This window comes from Macaca fascicularis, chromosome 1, assembly GCF_037993035.2.
Source record: "Macaca fascicularis isolate 582-1 chromosome 1, T2T-MFA8v1.1".
Taxonomy (NCBI): Eukaryota; Metazoa; Chordata; class Mammalia; order Primates; family Cercopithecidae; genus Macaca; species Macaca fascicularis.
Window position 1 is genome coordinate 212,214,570 of NC_088375.1, and position 18,757 is coordinate 212,233,326.

The following is an 18,757-nucleotide window of genomic DNA, read 5'->3' on the forward strand; positions in this document are numbered from 1 at the left end:
TTGCTCTGCTCGGGTGTCTGCGTTGGCTCACAGGAGGGAGTCTGTGGCCAGATCCCTGGCTGAGGGCTTCCCCATGGCCAAGACCTTTAGGCCCAGCAAAGGTCTGGTGGGGGGAAGGAGGTGGGAGAGAAATCACACACTTTCTCTCCAGGGAAGGGAAGGAGCATGCTTGCCCGCGTCTCTGAGCGCACCCTCTGGAGGGCAGGGTATCACAGTGAATGATCCGGGTCCTGGCCTCCGATGCAGCCTGGTTTAGGCTCCCAGAGGCAAAACTGGGTTTTGGCCATCTGAGGGCACTCAGGAGCCTCAAAGGGGCCTATTTGCCTGGGAAGTACTAGATCGATTGGGGCAGGAGAGTGGGAAGTGGGCAAGGACTTCCAGTCCTGCAGCCTCAGAGCCCACTTCCTCCTCAATCTGTCACTTCCGTCAACAGTCCTGGAGTGGAAGGCTCCTCCACCTTGGCGCCTCCCCCTCCACACCCAAATCTCACTCCAGTCTCTGAATGGCCCAGATGGCCCCGTGGCAGTTGGCTTTGGTGAGGCCTGGTGGCAGGTAGGAGGAGGGAAGAGTGTCAATGAAAACGGTATAAAAAATCCAGAAATGTGCATATAAAATCTTGCCCTTGGTGTATTGCCTAAGTCAGTAAGCAGAAAGCACCTTCTTCCTGGAGAAGGATCAAGTCCTCAAAAGGTAGGAAATGTCAAAGTGTCACTTCATTGTCATTAAAAAAAAAAAACAAAACAACCCAACAAACAAATCCCCTAAACCAAAACCACCCTGACCAAAATACCCCCGAGTCCACAAATTGCTGTAAACAAACCCAGATGCAGGATCAACCCTTCTCAGCGGCAGTTGGAGCTGACGGCAGTCACTGCAGTATCAGTCCTTGAGGCGGGGGCTGGCGGGAGCGGGCACCAGGCCGGTCGGGCCACCGGGCTGTGCGCGTGATAGTACCTGGAGCTGCAGACCCGGGGGCGGCATCCTCAGGAAGGCTGACCTTTCTGACGTCCCCGTGTTCTCCCTGACCCAGAAGGACAAAAGCCCCTTTCAGCCCCATGAGCCGACAGGAGAAACGGTGTCTTTCATTGGAGTTTCTAAAATATTCGCCAAAGACAGAAAAATTCTTCTGTTTGCCCAGTGGTGGCGGGAATAGATTTTCCCAGAGGGGTTCCTGGGGTGGCTGCCTGTCCATCTGTCCTGTCCTCCAGGCACTTGGTTGTTGACTGAGGCCTAGAGGAGCATCAGGGACAGGAGCCAAGGGTGGCCCCTGTCTCTCCCCTTCACATTTGTTTTTCTGAAAGTGTTTCTTGGCTCTGGCCAGGTCACCTTCCCAGAGGGAGTTGGAGAGAAACTGCTTTTGGTGTCCGATTGGACACATCGCGTGAATCTCCCAAGCCCTTTTTTATCCCCCCGCAAGAACAGTCATTGCTTTCCTTATGAGAATCCTCTTTAAAAAATATTCCTTGTATTTCCCGCCCCCTCCCAGGATCTGTTTTCTTTTTTCCCATTCCCTTTTTATTTCCGTCGCTTGAGTTGCATGTTTTCATGGTGATGTCTCGTGGCTGGTGCCGCTTGGTTCTTCCCGTGGCCCGTGGCCTTCTGGCGGGTGGCTGGCCCTGCAGTGGATGAAGCACCAGGAGGGCCGGCGCACGTGGGGCAGAGGGGGCGGGGCTTGGAGGAAGAGGTGAGCCGAGGCAGGTGAATGTCAAACCTCCACAGACTGAATCTGGTTCATCTGCGCCCGCATCACCTGGATACTGTTCAGGATTTTTTTCTGGTGGCCAGCCAAAGTGACCCCAACCCGGAGAATGTCCCTTTGGGAGAGAAGCACGTGTGTTAGGGAAATGTGCAGGTGAAGGAGCCCTGTGCCTGGTAGAGAGCTGCCTGGGCTTCCCCGGGAGGAAGACGGCAAAGCAAGGAGTACTGGGGAGTGTGGAGTGCAGAGTGGGCAGGCAGCCACAGCTGGAGGGAGTGACTATGGTGTGAGGTGGAAGAGCACGTGAGTAGGAATCAGGGTCCCTAGGGGGCCTTCTCTCCCCTGCTATGGTGAAGGGGAAGCCAGCTTACATTTTCTTTTGTTTTCTTTTTTGAAACAGAGTCTCGCTCTGTCGCCTAGGCTGCAGTGCAGTGGCATGATCTCAGCTCACTGCAACCTCCACCTCCCCGGTTCAAGCAATTTCCCTGCTTCAGCCTCCTGAGTAGCTGGCATTACAGGCACATGCCACCACGCCCGGCTAATTTTTTGCATTTTAGTAGAGATGGGGTTTCACCATGTTGGTCAGGCTGGTCTTGAACTCCTGACCTTGTGATCTGCCCGCCTTGGACTCCCAAAGTGCTAGGATTACAGGTGTGAGCAACTGTGCCCGGCTGCCAGCTTGCATTTTATAAGCACCCACTTCCTTTATATCTCCCTCAACCTTCCTACCAACCCCCAGTTCGTAGGTGAGAAAACGGAGGCTAAGGGAGGTGCTATGATTTGACCAAGGTCACAGAGCTTGTAGGTGGCAGGTAGACCTGGGTATCAGTCCACAGGTGACTCCGAAGTTGGCTATCTTGCCCCTTGGTCCCTGCTTCCCTATTGGGACATGATCTATTCCTCACCCTCCAGATCACCCCACTTGGCTGGTGGGGCCGGTAGAGAGGGGGTGCTAAGGTGATGAGCAGAGGTGGCTGGGCACTTACTCCATCATCATCTGAGACACGACGTCAAAGGAGGTGAAGCCAGCATTGGCGAAGCTCTCCTTGTACTGCCCCATCTTGATGGCCTCCAGCCACTCGTCCACCGTGTTAAAGCTGGTGTAGTCGGGGATCGTGCGGTCCAGCAGCGGCAGGTTGATGCTGGGGTTGGGGGTGGGTGACAGAGATGGTCAGGGCACCTGTTTGCAGGGAGCGTGCAGGGACATGCCTGTAGGCTGCGTATGCATGAATGTGCACGTGTGCATCCATTTACGTGAACATGAACACAGGCGAAGGGGTATGTACGTGAGTATTTCTGCATGAGTGCGGGCATGGGTTTGAACCTGTGGAAACATGCATGCATATATATGTGAGCATGTGAGAGCGAGTGTGCAGAACTCAAAGCTGGGGCCAACTGGGAAGTCTAGGGAAGGCACTGCAGGGATGGCCGAGAGGCTGGACCTCGGGAGTGAGGAGGGGAAGATGCAGCTCCATGCTTATTTTCAGGAGGAGGGATTTCAGCTAGACTAACTATGCTGGTTATTCAGTTTCCTCTCCCAGTGCCATTCTCCATCCTTCCCCACTCTGGTTTGTGCTATAGGAAGCTCACCTTCTGGACTGTCCAGAGACTGTATTTCCAAAGCCCAGCTAAGGCTGGTGGCGCTAATGGGAATGACTTCTTGGCTGGCAAGGAGTGAAATGGCTCTCATGAGGTTTAAAGCTCAGAGGGATTTGATCTGGAGAGTTAGGGGTGGCTGACATAGGGTCATGGTGAGGAGAGACAGGCAGAGGGAAGCACGATGGTCTCCCGCTCATAAGAACGTGCTCTCTGGCTACAGCCAGCCCTAGATCCTAAGGATACCTGACCAGACGCCCCTCTGAAACCCTGTGGGGTTGTGGGTCCTGAGGAGTAAGTGTGTGCAGGGGCAGCAGTGTGACCTGTGACAGCCACCCAAGGAAGGCAGAGGAGAGCTGCTGCCCCACAGAGCCTGCCCTGGGAGGCTTGAGCCTTGAGAAGTGAGGTACCAGGTCCCTGGGCGAACACCCCTCAGGCTGAGCCTGTCTCTCAGGCATGGGGATGCTGACTCAGTGTACAGGCACAGATGGGTGTATGGTGAGTACAAACTTCTGAATGGGTGTGTGTGCAGGTGCCTATGGATGTGTGTAGGTGTGAGAGCCTGAGACTGTGTGTGAACAGTCATGAGTGTTTGTGCCTAATTGTGTGTTCATCTGCGCATGTAGGACTGGACCTGTGTGAGCATGTGTGTGATGAGGATATAAATGGAAGTTAGAGGGTCCAGGTTTGAGTATGAGGGTAGCTAGGAAGGAAACTTAGTGACAGGCATATCTATTCACCAACTAAGATTCTGGATCCTTTGGTAATTTTTTTTTTTTTTTAGATGGAGTTTCGCTCTTGCTGCTCAGGCTGGAGTGCAATGGCATGATCTCAGCTCACGGCAACCTCTGCCTCCTGGGTTCAAGCGATTCTCCTGCCTTAGCCTCCTGAGTAGCTGGGATTACAGATGCACACCACTAGGGGCCGGCTAATTTTTTTTTTTTTTTTTTTGAGATGGAGTCTTGCTCTGTCACCCAGGTTGAAGTGCAGTGGTGCAATCTCGGCTCACTGCAAGCTCGGCCTCCTGGGTTCACGCCATTCTCCTGCCTCAGCCTCCCGAGTAGCCGGGACTACAGATGCGTGCCACCACGACTGGCTAATTTTTTTGTATTTTTAGTAGAGATGAGGTTTCACAGTGTTAGCCGGGATGGTCTCGATCTCCTGACCTCGTGATCCACCCGCCTCGGCCTCCCAAAGTGCTGGGATTACAGGCGTGAGCCACTGCGCCCGGCCAATTTTTGTATTTTTTAGTAGAGAAGGGGTTTCACCATGTTGGCCAGGCTGGTCTTGAACTTCTGTCCTCAGGTGATCCACCCACTTCAGCCTCCCAAAGTGCTGGGATTGCAGGCGTGAGCCACCTCGCCCGGCCTTCCTTTGGTAATTTTTCTTCCTGGTCTCTCTGACCACACTTTAAAAGATGCCTCCTCTGCCACCCACAGGGTATGTGTCCTTTTCTTCCTCTGGGCAGTCTGTGTCCTCTGCTCTCCTGCACCCCTAAGGCAGGGCAGGTACCCAACAAACACTAGTCCTGTTCTTTCCCATCCCAAGCTGCAGTAAGGAAGAGCATCGCCTGAAGCGGGGGGGGGGGGGGGGGCCGAAGCGATGGGAGAGGGGAAGAAGGGCAGGGCCTGGCTGGGGCGGGGCCAGGGCAGGGTCTTACCCAGAGGAGAGGGGCGCCATGGCTTTGAGGCTGTTGGGATTGCGGATCATCTTGTCTAGCGTGTTGACAATTTGGCCGAATTTGGGCCGGTGGTTGCGGTCCTTCTGCCAACAATCCAGCATGAGTTGGTGCAGGGCGCTTGGGCAGTCCATGGGCGGCGGCAGCCGATAGTCCTGCTCAATGGCATTGATTACCTGGGACAATGCAGGAGTGGAGAGGGGTTGGGTGGATGGGCTGAGGGCATCTACCCTCTGCCAGGCCCATCTTGCCCCCAGTACATTGCATGTCTGACCTACTCAGTTGCTGTGGCAACCAACCAGTTTCACCTCCTGGAGGCAGCCCCAGGGATGGGATGACCTGGGTTTCTACCATCTAGACCTTTAATCTGACATGGCAGCTGGGTTCCTGCCCCACCCTCTGCCAATCTTGGGAAATCCAGAGCCCCGAGATAGCTTCTCCCCAGGGTCCACCAAGATGACCCTCCTGTGCCTGGTTCCGCCAGCTCCTCCCTCTTTCCCGTCTGTGAGCCCCTCTTGGCTTGGATGGCCCCAAGGCCTCCCCTCTCTGCCTCCTTGCTTGACCCCATGTGGCCACATGCTTGATTTTAGTGCCATTTACAGCTCTAGGTATGAGATACCTCCCCCTCATCAGGCCCACACCATGGCCTCAAGCCTGGCTGGGGCCCCCTCCCACCATCTCCACCTGCTTCTCTGTCAAGGAAATGCTCCCAAACACCCCTCTCAGCCTGTCCTGCCGCCACAGCCAGATTCACCTTCCACAGCTCGACTGTGGGTCACCCTTCTCGTGTAAGAAGTTTCTTCGAGTCCTTCCTGTCTGCATTTTTGCTAATGGAAACCCTCTGGTTTGGGTTCAACCCCGCACTGGCCCACCTCAGCCTTTGCACATGCTGTTCTTTCCCACTGGAAGCTCTCAAGTCTCCACGTCCTGCGACTGTTCGAACCCCACTTATCCTGCGATCACCTCCTGTCTGATCTTGCCCATGCTGCCGGTGCCTCAGTGCCTCCAGGGCTACTCCGATTTAGCACCTGATCTTAAAAGCTCCTGATCACAACATCCGGTTCCCTGAATAATCGTCTTGTCCCCCAGTTAGGTGGTAAACACCTGAAGGGCAGATGTGGTCTCATTTGGGGCTGGCCACAGGTGCATGCGTTCTGAAGACACACTGATGTGTGGATGAGTGGCCTTTCCTACTCCCTACCGCCTGGAGAGTCCAGGGTCCTGTGCGGACATTCGAATCAGCCACCATCGGGCTGGCAGCTACCCTGGGAGCCAGGCCCATGATCTCAGAAGCCTATGTCACACACTCTGGGAGACTGGCACAAGGCCAGGAGCCCCGATCTTCCCTCTCCCATCTGGTGGGCCGGAGAGGTCTTGCCCATCCCCTTGGAGACTTACATCCTGGTTGGTCATGTCCCAGTAGGGCCGCTCCCCGTAGGACATCACCTCCCACATGACGATGCCATAGCTCCACACATCACTGGCCGAGGTGAACTTCCGGTACTGGATGGCTTCCGGGGCTGTCCAGCGAATGGGGATCTTTCCGCCCTGGGAGACAGAATGAGGAGGGTTCGTGGGTGGGAGGCTGGCCTGTCTGACCTCTTCTCTTAATCCTCCCACTCTGTGCCCTGTGATACCCCAATCTCATGAGGCACCTCATTGTGCCCCAAACTCACCATGCAGCTTCAGACCACTGGGCATTTGCACCAGCTGCACCCTCCGCATGAAGTGCCTTTTACCATTCTGCCATCTGGAAACCTCCTTCTCATCCTCAAGTCCCTCCAAAAGCTTTTCTGAGCTCCCAAAGGATTGTCAGCTGCCCTCAATCCCACAGCTGTGACTTACGCCTCCCCATCAAGGAGGCACGTCTCACACAGCACAGTACTGAAGTGACTTGCCTACTTGCACCCGTCTCTGGGCTCTTTGTCCTTCCAGTTTAAAACCTTCAACAACCCCTGCTGCTTTCAGGAGAGAGGCCTGAACCTGGGCACTCCAGGAGCTCCAAGGTCCAGCCCTGCCTACCTCTCCAGCACTACTGCTCACTACCACTGTCCCTACAGCCTGTATTCCAGTCGCAGGACTTTGCCATGAGAACATGGCATTTGACAAACATTTCTGGGCCCTTCCGCTCTCAGCTCAGATATCAACCTCTCCAGCAAGCCTTCCTCTGCCTCCAAGGCTGCCTGTCATGGCTTACAGCCCTGTCACTCCACATGGCTCTGCACATGTGTTCCCCATCAGTGTGGGAGTTGCAAGAGGGCAGGAGCTGTGGTTCCTGTCTCCCTGTCTCCAGGGCCCAGGACAGTGCTTGGCCCACTTGGGCGTTAGTGAAATTGTCTTGCAGGGAGAGAGATGGCCACTCAGGCCTCTCTTCTCTGGCTCTGGGACTCCGGTGTTCCCTGCCTCCATCTTACCAGGGCGCTGGTGTAGGTGGGGTCTGAGGTATCGTCCTCTAGAAAGCGTGAGAGCCCAAAGTCCGACACCTTGCAGACCAGGTTGCTGTTGACGAGGATGTTGCGGGCAGCCAGGTCACGGTGCACATAGTTCATGTCTGCCAGGTACTTCATGCCGGCTGCGATGCCCCGAAGCATGCCCACCAGCTGGATGACTGTGAACTGCCCATCGTTTTGCTGTGGGAGAAGTGGAGAAAACATAGAGTGAACAGAACAGGCATCAGGGCTCTGCATCATCCTCACAATGGGAAACCAGAGCAGGGCCCTGCCAGCCTGGCTCTAGGTTCCTTGGGGAAGGACTCAGATGCTTCGGGACCCCGGAGAAGCCCATCAGAGGCCAACTTCAGGGTGGTGGTGAGAACACAGGCTTTGAAGCAGATACACTTGGTTTGACTCTGGCTTTGTTCCTTCTTGGCTGTGTGACCTTGGACATGTAACCTAACATCTTTGAGTCTCAGTTTCCTCTTCTGTGTGTTAAATGGGCCTAAATCACACCCATCTCCCAGGGCTATTCTGGCTTAAACAAGAAGGTACATGGAAGGTGCCTGGCACATGTTAGGTGCTTCACAAATATTTACTGAATAGCAGCTGATCCAATGGCCTGCTTCTGATGCCCAGTCTGGTGCTATGTCTGGTTGGTTGACTGTGGTCTCCTGGGAGACCTTGACATTTTCCTCTGTTGGCCTTGAACTCCTCCCACCAGCCTATAGAGCTTTGGAGAACTCCAAAATCTGGTGAAAACCCTGGATGAGAGGTCAAGACACTTGATTCCAGTCCAGGCCTCATCTTGACCCTCTGGGTGACTCTGGGCAAATCCAACCTCTCTTTGAGCCCGTTTTCTTCGGTGCACAATGAGAAGGCTGGCTAAGAGCAGGAATGGAAACAGATTTAAGATGTGTGCCAACTCTGATCAACTGATTGTGGCTTCCTGGGGAACCATACTGAGAAGAATTCTGGGACTGCTTCTGGGCTTAGTGGATGAGAGTGCTGGGATTGATTAGCAGTGCCTGCCACGGGTAAGGGAATGGAAAGTGACAGCCTACAAGCCATTCCTGACCTAGAGCTTTTCCAAGACCGCTTCAGGCTCTGAGAGTCTGAAGCTGTGTCCATCATTCCTTTCCTGCCCCATTCATGGGCCCCTGGCCCTCTTGGCTTCCCCTACCCGGAGAAAGGAATCCAGGGAACCATTCTCCATGAACTCAGTGATGATCATCACAGGCGTGCTCTTGGTCACGACACCCTCCAGGTGGATGACATTGGGATGGTCGAACTGGCCCATGATGGAGGCTTCGCTCAGGAAGTCCCGGCGCTGCTTCTCCGTGTAGCCTGACTTGAGCGTCTTGATGGCCACAAAGATCTCTCTCTTGCCTGGCAGCTTCAGGTGGCCACTGCAGACCTCTCCAAACTCCCCTGAGACAGAAACACCAAGACAGGCAGGATGTCACTTGCCAGGTGGAAGGGCCACCTCCCCGTTCCCTGTCACATCCACTCACAGGGCCTGCATGTACATTTTCTTCTCAATGGCCCACTCATCCTTGCAGACACCAAACCCCTTCAAGAATGTCAGGGGTCCAGAAAAGTCCCAGCCACCTCCCAGCCCTGTGCCTCAGTTTCCTCTTTTGTCAGTGAGGTGATTTTACTGGATGACCTTTGAGGGCCCTTCTTTCATGGTCATTCTGAACCTTCAGGCCTTGGGCGGGGTGGTCCTTTGAGGCCCCTGTCTCACATCCTACCTTCTGCCCCAAGGGTACACATTGGGGTGGTCTCGCCGCCCATGGCTAAGGCCATAGTACATGTGAAGGTACCAGCCACCTACCTGCTCCGATCACCTGCTCAATTTTGACACAGGAGATGTCAATTTCCTTGGCAAATTCCCGGACTGCCTCGTTGGGGTCCTCATAGGTGAAAGGGTCGATGTAGATCTTCATGCCTGGGGTCACTGGGGGACAAGACCAGGCTCTGTCATATGGACTGACTCAAGATGCACACAAAAGGAAAAGCAGGAGCCAGTCCCTCTGTGGAGGGAAATCCACTCCCATGTGGCCCCCATAAGAACTGGGCAACTCCCTGCAGGTCACTTGACCCCTCTGGGTCTTACTGAGCAGATAGGCGTGAACTGAGTAGGAGGTGAGGAGAACAGAGACCAGCAGGGGTGGCAGATAGGTCTTAGCTCTTGTTCCAACTCTCATTGATCAGCAGTGGTTTTCTGGAGCAGCTGAGGCTGGCAGAACTGATAAGCAATGTCTGTTACGGGCATGGGCACACAAGGATAAATGGAAAGATAGGTGATAGAGAATCAAGGGGTGCAAAGTAAAGGAAGAGGGGGGCAAAAAGGAAGGGAGCAAATTGGAACTAAAATACAGAAAGATCAGGCAATAGACCATGTTGTCCTTGGAGTTCTGCTACGGAGAGCTCCTCCTTGTCTCTCCAGGCCTAACTCCAGGCCTAATTCAAGCCTCCTCTTCCCCCAGGGTCCCTTCTAGCTGCCCCAACTTCCCAAACGGGCCCCCAGAGCCTGGGGCTGCCCCACTCACCAGGGACTGAGTATCCACAGCTGCTGGGCCACCTCCCCGGTCCCCCACTAGCCAAGTCTTAACCCCTTCTGGATCCCTGATTTTCTGGTAATCAACATGAGGCTAGACATCGGGCATTTGATTCCTGATCTGATGCATATTTTAATTTTATTATTATTGTTATTATTTGCTCTCCCTCTCTTCTGTCCCACACTTATTTTTTTATGCACTAAGAGAAGAAGGTAACCTGGATGTCAAAGACCCAATTCTGAATAGCCAGCACTGAGTCAGCAAAATGCTTGGAAAGAAGGGAAAGATGACCCATCCATCTTCCCCCTCCCAGACAGACAGCTGGTCTTCCAACACCCAGACCTCCCGGTCCAGAGCCCAAACTTTCCTCTGGCTTCTCCAGAATCCTGCTCACATTCTCCTGCCGCTCCAGGAGCTGCAACTTTGGAGGTAGGAGCTCTAGGAGTTGGGAGTTGAAATCCTTGGGTCACCATAAGGCTTGGCTGGTTGGTGCGTGAGGCCATCAACCCTGCTCAGCTGTGTGACCTTGGACATATGAGTTGATACTCTCAGCCTCTATTTTAGGCATTCCAGGAATCTAGGCGTTAGAGTGTGTAACACAGGCGTTGGCGAATTGGCTTACAGCCTATTTTGTAAATAAAGTTTTATTGGAACACAATCATGCTAATTCCTTTGCCTATGGCTGTTATTAAGCTATGACAGCAGAGTTGGGTAGTTACAAGGGAGACCCATAAGGTCTAAAATATTTACTATCTGTCTCCTTACGAAAAATTTGCCAACCGCTGCTATAACATGTGAGCTTTATTTGGGATTATTTGTGTGGGTATTTGTTTAGCTCTTGAGGTCAGGGTTTCTTAATTTGGGTCTGTGAGCTACTTAGCAGTCCTAACTATGGGCAGTAGGAGGTCTGATAACCTCCTGAGATGGGATTCATTTATTATGATTGTCCTTTTCTATTCAAAAAGTAATTCATGCTGCTTCGAAAGTCCAAAAGTTATGGAAATAAATATTGTCAAAAACAAAAGTTCTCAAAAAATCCATCCTCAAGTATAGACCTCTGAATTTTTTTTAATTAAAAATTTTTTTTTCTCTGTCACCCAGGCTGGAGTGCAGTGGCATGATCTCAGCTCACTGCAACCTCCGCCTCCCGGATTCAAGTGATCCTCATCCTCCCACCTTAACCTCCCAAGTAGTTGGGATTACAGCCATGTGCCACAACACCTAGCTTATTTTTTGTATTTTTAATAGAGTTTTAATAGGTTTTGCCATGTTGGCCAGGCTGGTCTCCAACTCCTGACCTCAAGTGATCCACCAGCCTCGGCCTCCCAAAGTGCTGGGATTATAGGCGTGAGCCACTGTGCCTGGCCTGACCTCTGGACTTTTAATAATTTTATACGTGTATCTGTTTTTCTGGCCATAGGCTCCAAAACTTTCAGCAGAGTCTCCCAGGAGTCTGAGGCCCCCAAAGAGGTTAAGAACCACCATCCAAGACTGTTGAGTGCTTGGGAGGAGGAAATGGACACTTTTTTTTTTTTCCCTGATTTCTCCCTCCCCTGGCAAACTGCATAAAGCTCTGCACACAGCAGACACTCAGTGTCTGTAGGGCCGAGCAGAATCCAAATGACACAGATAGAATCATAATAGCAGCTGTCACTTACTGAGCCCTTTGTGCTCAACACCATGCCAGGCTCTTTATATGCCTTATCTCCTCCACTCAAAAACTCTTAGAAGAAAGGACAATTATTCCCATTTCACACATAAGGAAACTGTGGCTCAGAGAGGCTAAGTCATCTGGCCAAGGCCACACAGCTAGCAAATGGCACAGCCAGGATTTGAACCCAGGTCTGTCAGACTTGAGCCTGGGGCCAGTACTCTTAATCACCATGTTCACTGCCTCCTGGATGACATACAACCAGAATCTGGTCCATGCCTCCTTCTGGAGTATTCTGCCATGACCACCTCCTTCCCCATCAGCCTTCTCAGAGCCAGGGCGTCGGCTCCCTGGGGATGCTCTCTTGCTTGCTCAGACTCAATGCACGCCCTGTGGTTCTTGACAACTGGTTTTCAGCCTCCCTCCCAATAGGACTGGGGGAGGCCCTTTCTGATGGGGATGGAGGACAGGAATGGGTTGACTCTGGGAGGTAAGGGGAAGCACAGTAGCTCAAATCCTCCTTGGTCGCCTCCACTGCCAAGCAACTGGATACCATCGCCATGCTGTGGCCAGCAGCACTGGTCAGGAGGGCCTCTGCTGCTTGCAGGACAAAGGTGCATGCCCCTGCCTGGCATTCCCAGCTCTCCATGGATTGGCCTCACTTCCAGCTCCCTGCTCCCTAGATGCCAGCTCACAGGACTTACTGACCCAGGGGTTTCAGACTCACTTCATTATTTCCTGCCTCCATGCTTTTGTTCGTGGTGTGCTCTCTACCTGGAGTACCCTCTCCTCTTTCTTTTTGTGACCAGATCAAATGCCATTGCCTCTGTGAAGACCGCCTGGATCGCTCCAGGGGAGACCTGTACCCTCTCCTCCGGCTCCCACAGTCCTGAGTCCACACCCACTCTTATGACCTTGATGTCTGTTCTGGCTTTTCTACCTTGTACCAGGGTTCCCAGATACGCATGCCCACAGCCCCCTGCCTGTGGAACACTCTGCTGCCTGCGAGGGCTTAGTTTACCCTCTTCCCCAGGAAGACCGAGTCTGTGTCTGTCTTGTTCATGCTGAATCCCAGGGCCTGGCACACAGTGGGTGCCCAATAAGTGCTTACTGAACACATAATGGCATTACTACGTGTCTTGAATGTCTTTGAGAATTTGATGAAAATAATGAATCTGCTCCTTGGAAAAGTATCCCTGTGTGTGCATACTCCCATATTTCACGCATAATTTTGGCGTATTCACAGGCCCTTGGAAGCTCTAGGGGTCTTTAGACCCCAAGCTACAAGCCCTTGCTTTAGAATGTTGCCTCTGGAGTACTTATGCGAAGGTGATATACAGTAGATGCTTAATAAACACTTATTGAATATACATTCAGTGTAGATTTACTGGGTGCCAGGCCTTGTTCTGGGCACTTTATAGTTTTTGATCCCATGAATCCTCCTAACAACCCTACCAGGTAAGTGCCATTATTAGGCTGATACCTTATGAAACTGTCAATATTTAACTGTTTCTGACCTACAGAAATAGCAATTTCATTTGGTACAATCCCATATGATGCCTGTTTTTCAGATGAGGAAACTGGCATAAGAAAGGTTAAATGAGTGGGACACGGTGGCTCAAGCTCATAATCCCAGTCCTTTGGGAGGCTGAGGCAAGAGGATTGCCTGAGCCCAGAAGTTCGAGACTGGCCTGGGTAACATGGCAGGAACCCATGTCTATGAAAAATAAATAAGTTAGCCAGGCATGGTGGTGTAGGCTTGTGATCCCAGCTACTTAGGAGGCTGAGGCATGAGGATTGATTGAGCCCAGGAGGTAGAGGCTGCAGTGAGCCGTGTTTGTGCCACTGCATTCCAGTCTGGGTGACAAAGCGAGACCCTGTTATATACACACACACACAGAGGAGGTTAAATGACATCAACACAGCTAATAAATGGCAGAAGTGGGGTTTGAACCCGGGCCGGCTACAGAGTCTCCACTTGTAACCCTCAGGCTGCGTTTCTTCCAGGTACTTCCCCAGTCTGCCTCTTGGAATAGAAGGTGAGTGAGTGTCTGGTGGCCAGAGCCTCCAACAAGCTTGACTCTCAGGAGGGGCACTTGCTGAACCGAGGTCGGGTGAGGACCTCTGTAGGCAAAGGCTACAGAAAATCCTGGGCTGTTGTTTGGATGATTTACGGCTGTCAGCCACTGCCTGTTGCCCTGCCCTCAAATGCGAAATTCACGATGAGGGAAGAGGAACCAGTGTGCCGAGTTCTGGGTCTGAATTCTGGCACTGCTGCTAATTCTGGTCACAAATGAGCTGCTTTGTGAGTCTGAAGCCAGGATCAACCACTGTGTTGATCCAGCTGTGTGTCCTTGAACAAGTTACTTAATCTCTGCGTCTTACTTTTTTCACCTACCCAATGGGTATAACAAACAATACCTACCTCCTAATGGGGTTGCAAGGATTAAACGAGAGCATCAAGGAAAGTGCTGAATAATTGTAAACTGTTGCAAAGAAGAGCTGGCTATTATTAAATATTACTCCAAAGCACTTTAACGTCCCTTAATTCATTGAATCCTCACAATTCCATGACAAAAGTATCGTTCTTGCTACTTCCCATATAAAGATGTCAAGGCTCAGAGAGGTTTGATGGCTTTCCCGAGGTCACCCAGCTGGCCAGTGGCAGAGTAGGGATGAGAAGCCAGATCAGTCCCTCCGGCTCCACATCCAGGCATCACAGACCTTGGTACTCACTCAGCACCTGCTGGATGATGGAAACCGTGTGGCCATGTGGGTGATTACAGGCCAGTCACATGGATCTCTGGGCCTCAGCTTCCTCCTCTGTCCTGACCACGCAGGGTGGCTGGATGTATATGGGATCACAGGGCTGGCAGTGCTTTGAACAGAACAAAGTTCTGCTCAGATCTAACGTTAGAGCTTAGGATGGAGGGCGGGGCATCTTAGGCCTTAAATGTGCTGATCTAGCAACAAACCCTGGGGTCTATTTTAAAAATAGACCTCACCTGTTTCCCTATTACTGACTCACACACCACATAGCAATGCTCCCCAGTGGCTCCGGGAGACAGAGCATGGGAGCCTATCCCATTCCAGCTCAGTAGAATGGAGCCAGCACAGGATGCCAGCTCTGCAGCCAGACAGCTGGAGTTCATACCCCTGCTCCTTCCCTGGCAGCTGTACAACCTCTGTGCCTCAGTTTCCCCATATTCAAAGTGAGACACTATAAGGATCAAATGAATAAGTACATGTAAAGCCTTGAAACAATTCTTGGCACACAGAATGCACGCAGTACGTCTAGCCACATCTATGATCATGGTTTCATTACTTGGGGCAATAAGAGGTGATGACATAATTTATAATCTTTTTCTTTTTTTTTTTTTGTTTGAGAAGGAGTCTTGCTCTGTTCCCCAGGCTCACTGCAATCTTCACCTCCCAGGTTCAAGTAATTGTCCTGCTTCAGCCTCCTGAGTAGCTGGGACTATAGGCACCCGCCACCATGCCCCACTAATTTTTGTATTTTTATTTTTTTTGAGACGGAGTCTTGCTCTGTTGCCCAGGCTGGAGTGCAGTGGCCGGATCTCAGCTCACTGCAAGCTCCACCTCCCGGGTTTACGCCATTCTCCTGCCTCAGCCTCCCGCGTAGCTGGGACTACAGGCGCCTGCTACCTCGCCTGGGTAGTTTTTTGTATTTTTTTAGTAGAGACGGGGTTTCACCAGGTTAGCCAGGATGGTCTCGATCTCCTGACCTCGTGATCCGCCCGTCTCGGCCTCCCAAAGTGCTGGGATTACAGGCTTGAGCCACTGCGCCCGGCCTAATTTTTGTATTTTTAATAGAGATGGGTTTCAGCATGTTGGCCAGGCTGGTCTTGAACTTTTGACTTCAGGTGATTCACCCAGCTTGGCCTCCCAAAGTGCTGGGATTACAGGCGTGAGCCACTGCACCCAGCCAAAGATACCTTAGAGTCCTAGCCCCGGTACTTCTGTGTAATCTTATTTGGAAATCGAATCTTTTTTTTTTTTTTTTTGAAACAGGGTCTTGTTCTGTCACCCAGGCTGGGGTGCAGTGGTGCGATCTCGGCTCACTGCAACCTCCGCCTCCTGGGTTCAAACGATTCTCCTGCCTCAGCCTCCTGAGTAGTTGGGATTATAGGTGTGCACCACCACACCCAGCTAATTTTTGTATTTTTAGTAGAGACGGGGTTTCACCATGTTGGCCAGGCTGGTCTTGAATTCCTGACCTCAGGTGATCCACCCGCCTTGGCCTCCCAAAGTGCTGGGATTATAGGCGTGAGCTACTGTACCCAGCCTTATTTTTCATTTTTAAATTTTTTCTTGAGACAGGGTCTCACTCTGTCACCCAGGCTGGAGTGCAGTGGTAAGATCACGGTTCACTGCAGCCTTGACCTCCTTGTACAATCCTCTCACCTCAGCCTCCTGAGTAGCTTGGGACTACAAGCGTGAGCCACCATGCCTGGCCAGCCCCAAACTATTTTTAAGCCCAGGAACTTTTACTTCAAATTATGTCTTACCCAGAGGCTTTGTACCTGGAACTCCTAGACTCTGCTCATGCTTACATACCCACATCCAATCCTGCAGCAAATCTAGTGGCTCTGCTTTTGAAATATGTCGGAATCCAACCACTTCCCACTACCTTCTCCCTGCCACTTGGTCTGGCCACCATCATATCTTCCCTGGATTCTTCCAACAGCCACCACACTGGTCTCCCTGCATCAGCGCCTTTGGTCCATTCTCCAGAGAGCAGCCAGAGAAGTCCCACCAAGGCCGTAACTTGGAGAATGTCAGCCCTCTGCTCAGAACCTTCCAGCAGCTCCCCATTTCACTCAAGGAAAAGCCAAGGCTTTGCTGAGCCTGATGAGAATCTGCATGTTGGACTCCCTCAAAGCTTCCATTCCTCTCTTTGCTCTGCTCCAGTCACACCGGCCTCTGCTGTTTCTGAAACCTGCCAGGAAGCTCCAGCCTCAGGACCTCTGCATTGGCTGTTCTCTCTTCCTGGAATGCTTTTCCCTCAGATACCTCTGAGTAGCTCACTCCCCCAGCTCCTTTGTATCTTTGTGCAAATAAAACCCTGTCAGTGAGGCCAACCCAAGCTGTCCTATTTAAAAATGCCACCCTGATCCCCACAACTTTTGGTCCATTACCTGTTCCACTTTGTCTTTTTCCTATAGCACCTGCATCTTCAAATATACCATACGCTTTGCATTCATGACATGTATTTTTCTTTTCTTCTTTCTTTCTTTTTTTTTTTTTTTGAGACAGTGTCTCATTCTGTCACCCAGGCTGGACTGTAGTGGTCAGACCTCAGCTCACTGCAACCTCGGCTCACTGCAACCTCCGCCTCCTGGGCTTATGCTATTCTCCCACCTCAACCTCCCAAGTAGCTGGGACTACAGGCACACACAACCACACCCAACTAATTTTTGTACATTTTTGGTAGAGACAGGCTTTCATCATGTTTCCCAGGCTGGTCTTGAACTCCTGTGTTCAAGCGATCCACCTGCCTTGGCATCCCAAAGTGGTGGGATTACAGGTGTGAGCCACTGTGCCTAGCCTTATAACATGTTTTTATTTATTTATTTATTTATTTATTTATTTATTTTGAGACAGAGTTTTGCTTTGTCACCCAGGCTGGAGTGCAGTGGCACAATCTCTGCTCACTGCAGTCTCTGCCTCCCGGGTTCAATCAATTTACCTGCCTCAGCCTCCTGAGTAGCTGGGATTACAGGCACACACCACCATGCCTGGCTAAATTTAGCATTTTTAGTAGAGACAGGGTTTCTCCATGTTGGCCAGGCTGGTCTCAAACTCCCGGCCTCAAGTCATCTGCCTGCCTCAGCCTCCCAAAGTGCTGGGATTACAGGAGTGAGCTACTGTGCCTGACCTTATGACATGTATTTTTTTATTCCCCATCCTTCCCACTAGAATATAAGTTTTTCAAAGGCCAGGATATTCGGTTTGGTTACTCGGGGATCCCCAGCACCTAGAACAGTGCCTGGCATATGTAGTAGGCCCACGACAGATGTGTGACAAGGGCAGGGATATGATGATGGGCCTCTGTACCCAGAGGCAGCCACCTGAGGAACCCCAGGGCATCCCACTGAGTACAGTTTGAGAATGAATGTTGGACCCATTTAGAACTCCTTTTTGCTGAATGATCTGAAGTAAGGACTAAGCTTCTCACACCCCCCAACTCTCTGATAACTGGTTTTGCCCAGGTCAAGCGGAGAGAGGAATCTTTGATCTACTTTTCTCTCTGGCCCTTCAGGAGGGGACACCTGTGTGTGTGTGGCACATACATCCCCAGCCCTGGCCCAATGGAGGATGGGATGGTGGGAGAAATGAGGGCACTGGGTAAGGGGAAGAGGCCACCGGAGGAGCCACTGGGGAAGAACAGGGGTCTAGAGCCACAGACTGAGAGGAAGAGAAGAAGGAAGGGGCTCCTGCTGCTTTTCTCACCTCCTGGGTCAGAGCCCGGAGTCCTCATCAACTCATTCATTCAATTTGATTCATTTATTTATTCTGCAAATATGTCTAGTGTCTACTATGTGCTGGGCACCGCACTGGTGTCTGGTAAATGTCAGACACAATTCCAGGTCTCCAGCGGCCCCCACTATCATGGTCGTGAGATAAGAAACAGCCAGCTCAATGCAGCCTGCAAGCACAGATGCGGCTCCTGAACCCAGGATGGAGTGGGGTCAGGGAAGGCTGCTCGGAGGAGTCTGTGTATGGTGAGGCCTGAGGGATGAGTAAGAGCTACGTGGGTAAAGGGAGATGGGGAGAGCGCTTGAGGCAGAGGGAACAGCGTTTGAGGCAGAGGGAACCGCACTTGCAAAGGCCTAGAGGTGAGAGTGAGCTTAGTGCAACCATGCAGCACGGCAGTAGGAGGTCCAAGATGGCTTAAGAGGTCACTGGGGAACCGACAGTAAAGGGCCCAAGGGTTCCAGCCTGCTGGGGTGTGTACATACTGTGGCCACTGGTGTAGTGCTGCAGCTTGTCCGTGTACTCCGAGTCGGCACGCTCAAACCCCCGTCTTCTGGAACAAGAGCAAAGGGCTGGAGCCACCTGGAGGCGCCCAGGGAGCTGGGAGCCACAGTAGGTGATAGGGAGAGGGTGGGCAGACCC

The 18,757-nt window shown here is 52.0% G+C and overlaps 1 protein-coding gene across 7 annotated transcripts in view; it reads right to left on the reverse strand.

Moving 5' to 3' along the window:
• Positions 1–609: 609 nt before the first annotated feature.
• EPHB2 (EPH receptor B2) overlaps positions 610–18,757 on the reverse strand; it is a 205,549-nt gene continuing 187,401 nt past the window's right edge. For 4 of the 7 annotated variants that reach the window (XM_045378463.3, XM_045378461.3, XM_045378449.3 and 1 more), the window contains 8 exons: positions 18,601–18,668; positions 9,240–9,362; positions 8,586–8,833; positions 7,385–7,600; positions 6,369–6,518; positions 4,953–5,146; positions 2,683–2,838; positions 610–1,814 (listed from right to left, as the gene is read on the reverse strand). In XM_045378463.3, coding sequence (XP_045234398.1) covers positions 1,706–1,814; positions 2,683–2,838; positions 4,953–5,146; positions 6,369–6,518; positions 7,385–7,600; positions 8,586–8,833; positions 9,240–9,362; positions 18,601–18,668 — 1,264 coding nt within the window. In that variant the 3' untranslated portion in view covers positions 610–1,705. The remainder of the gene's footprint in view (positions 1,815–2,682; positions 2,839–4,952; positions 5,147–6,368; positions 6,519–7,384; positions 7,601–8,585; positions 8,834–9,239; positions 9,363–18,600; positions 18,669–18,757) is intronic. The other 3 variants (XM_074017503.1, XM_045378456.3, XM_045378440.3) reach the window with 1 other exon arrangement.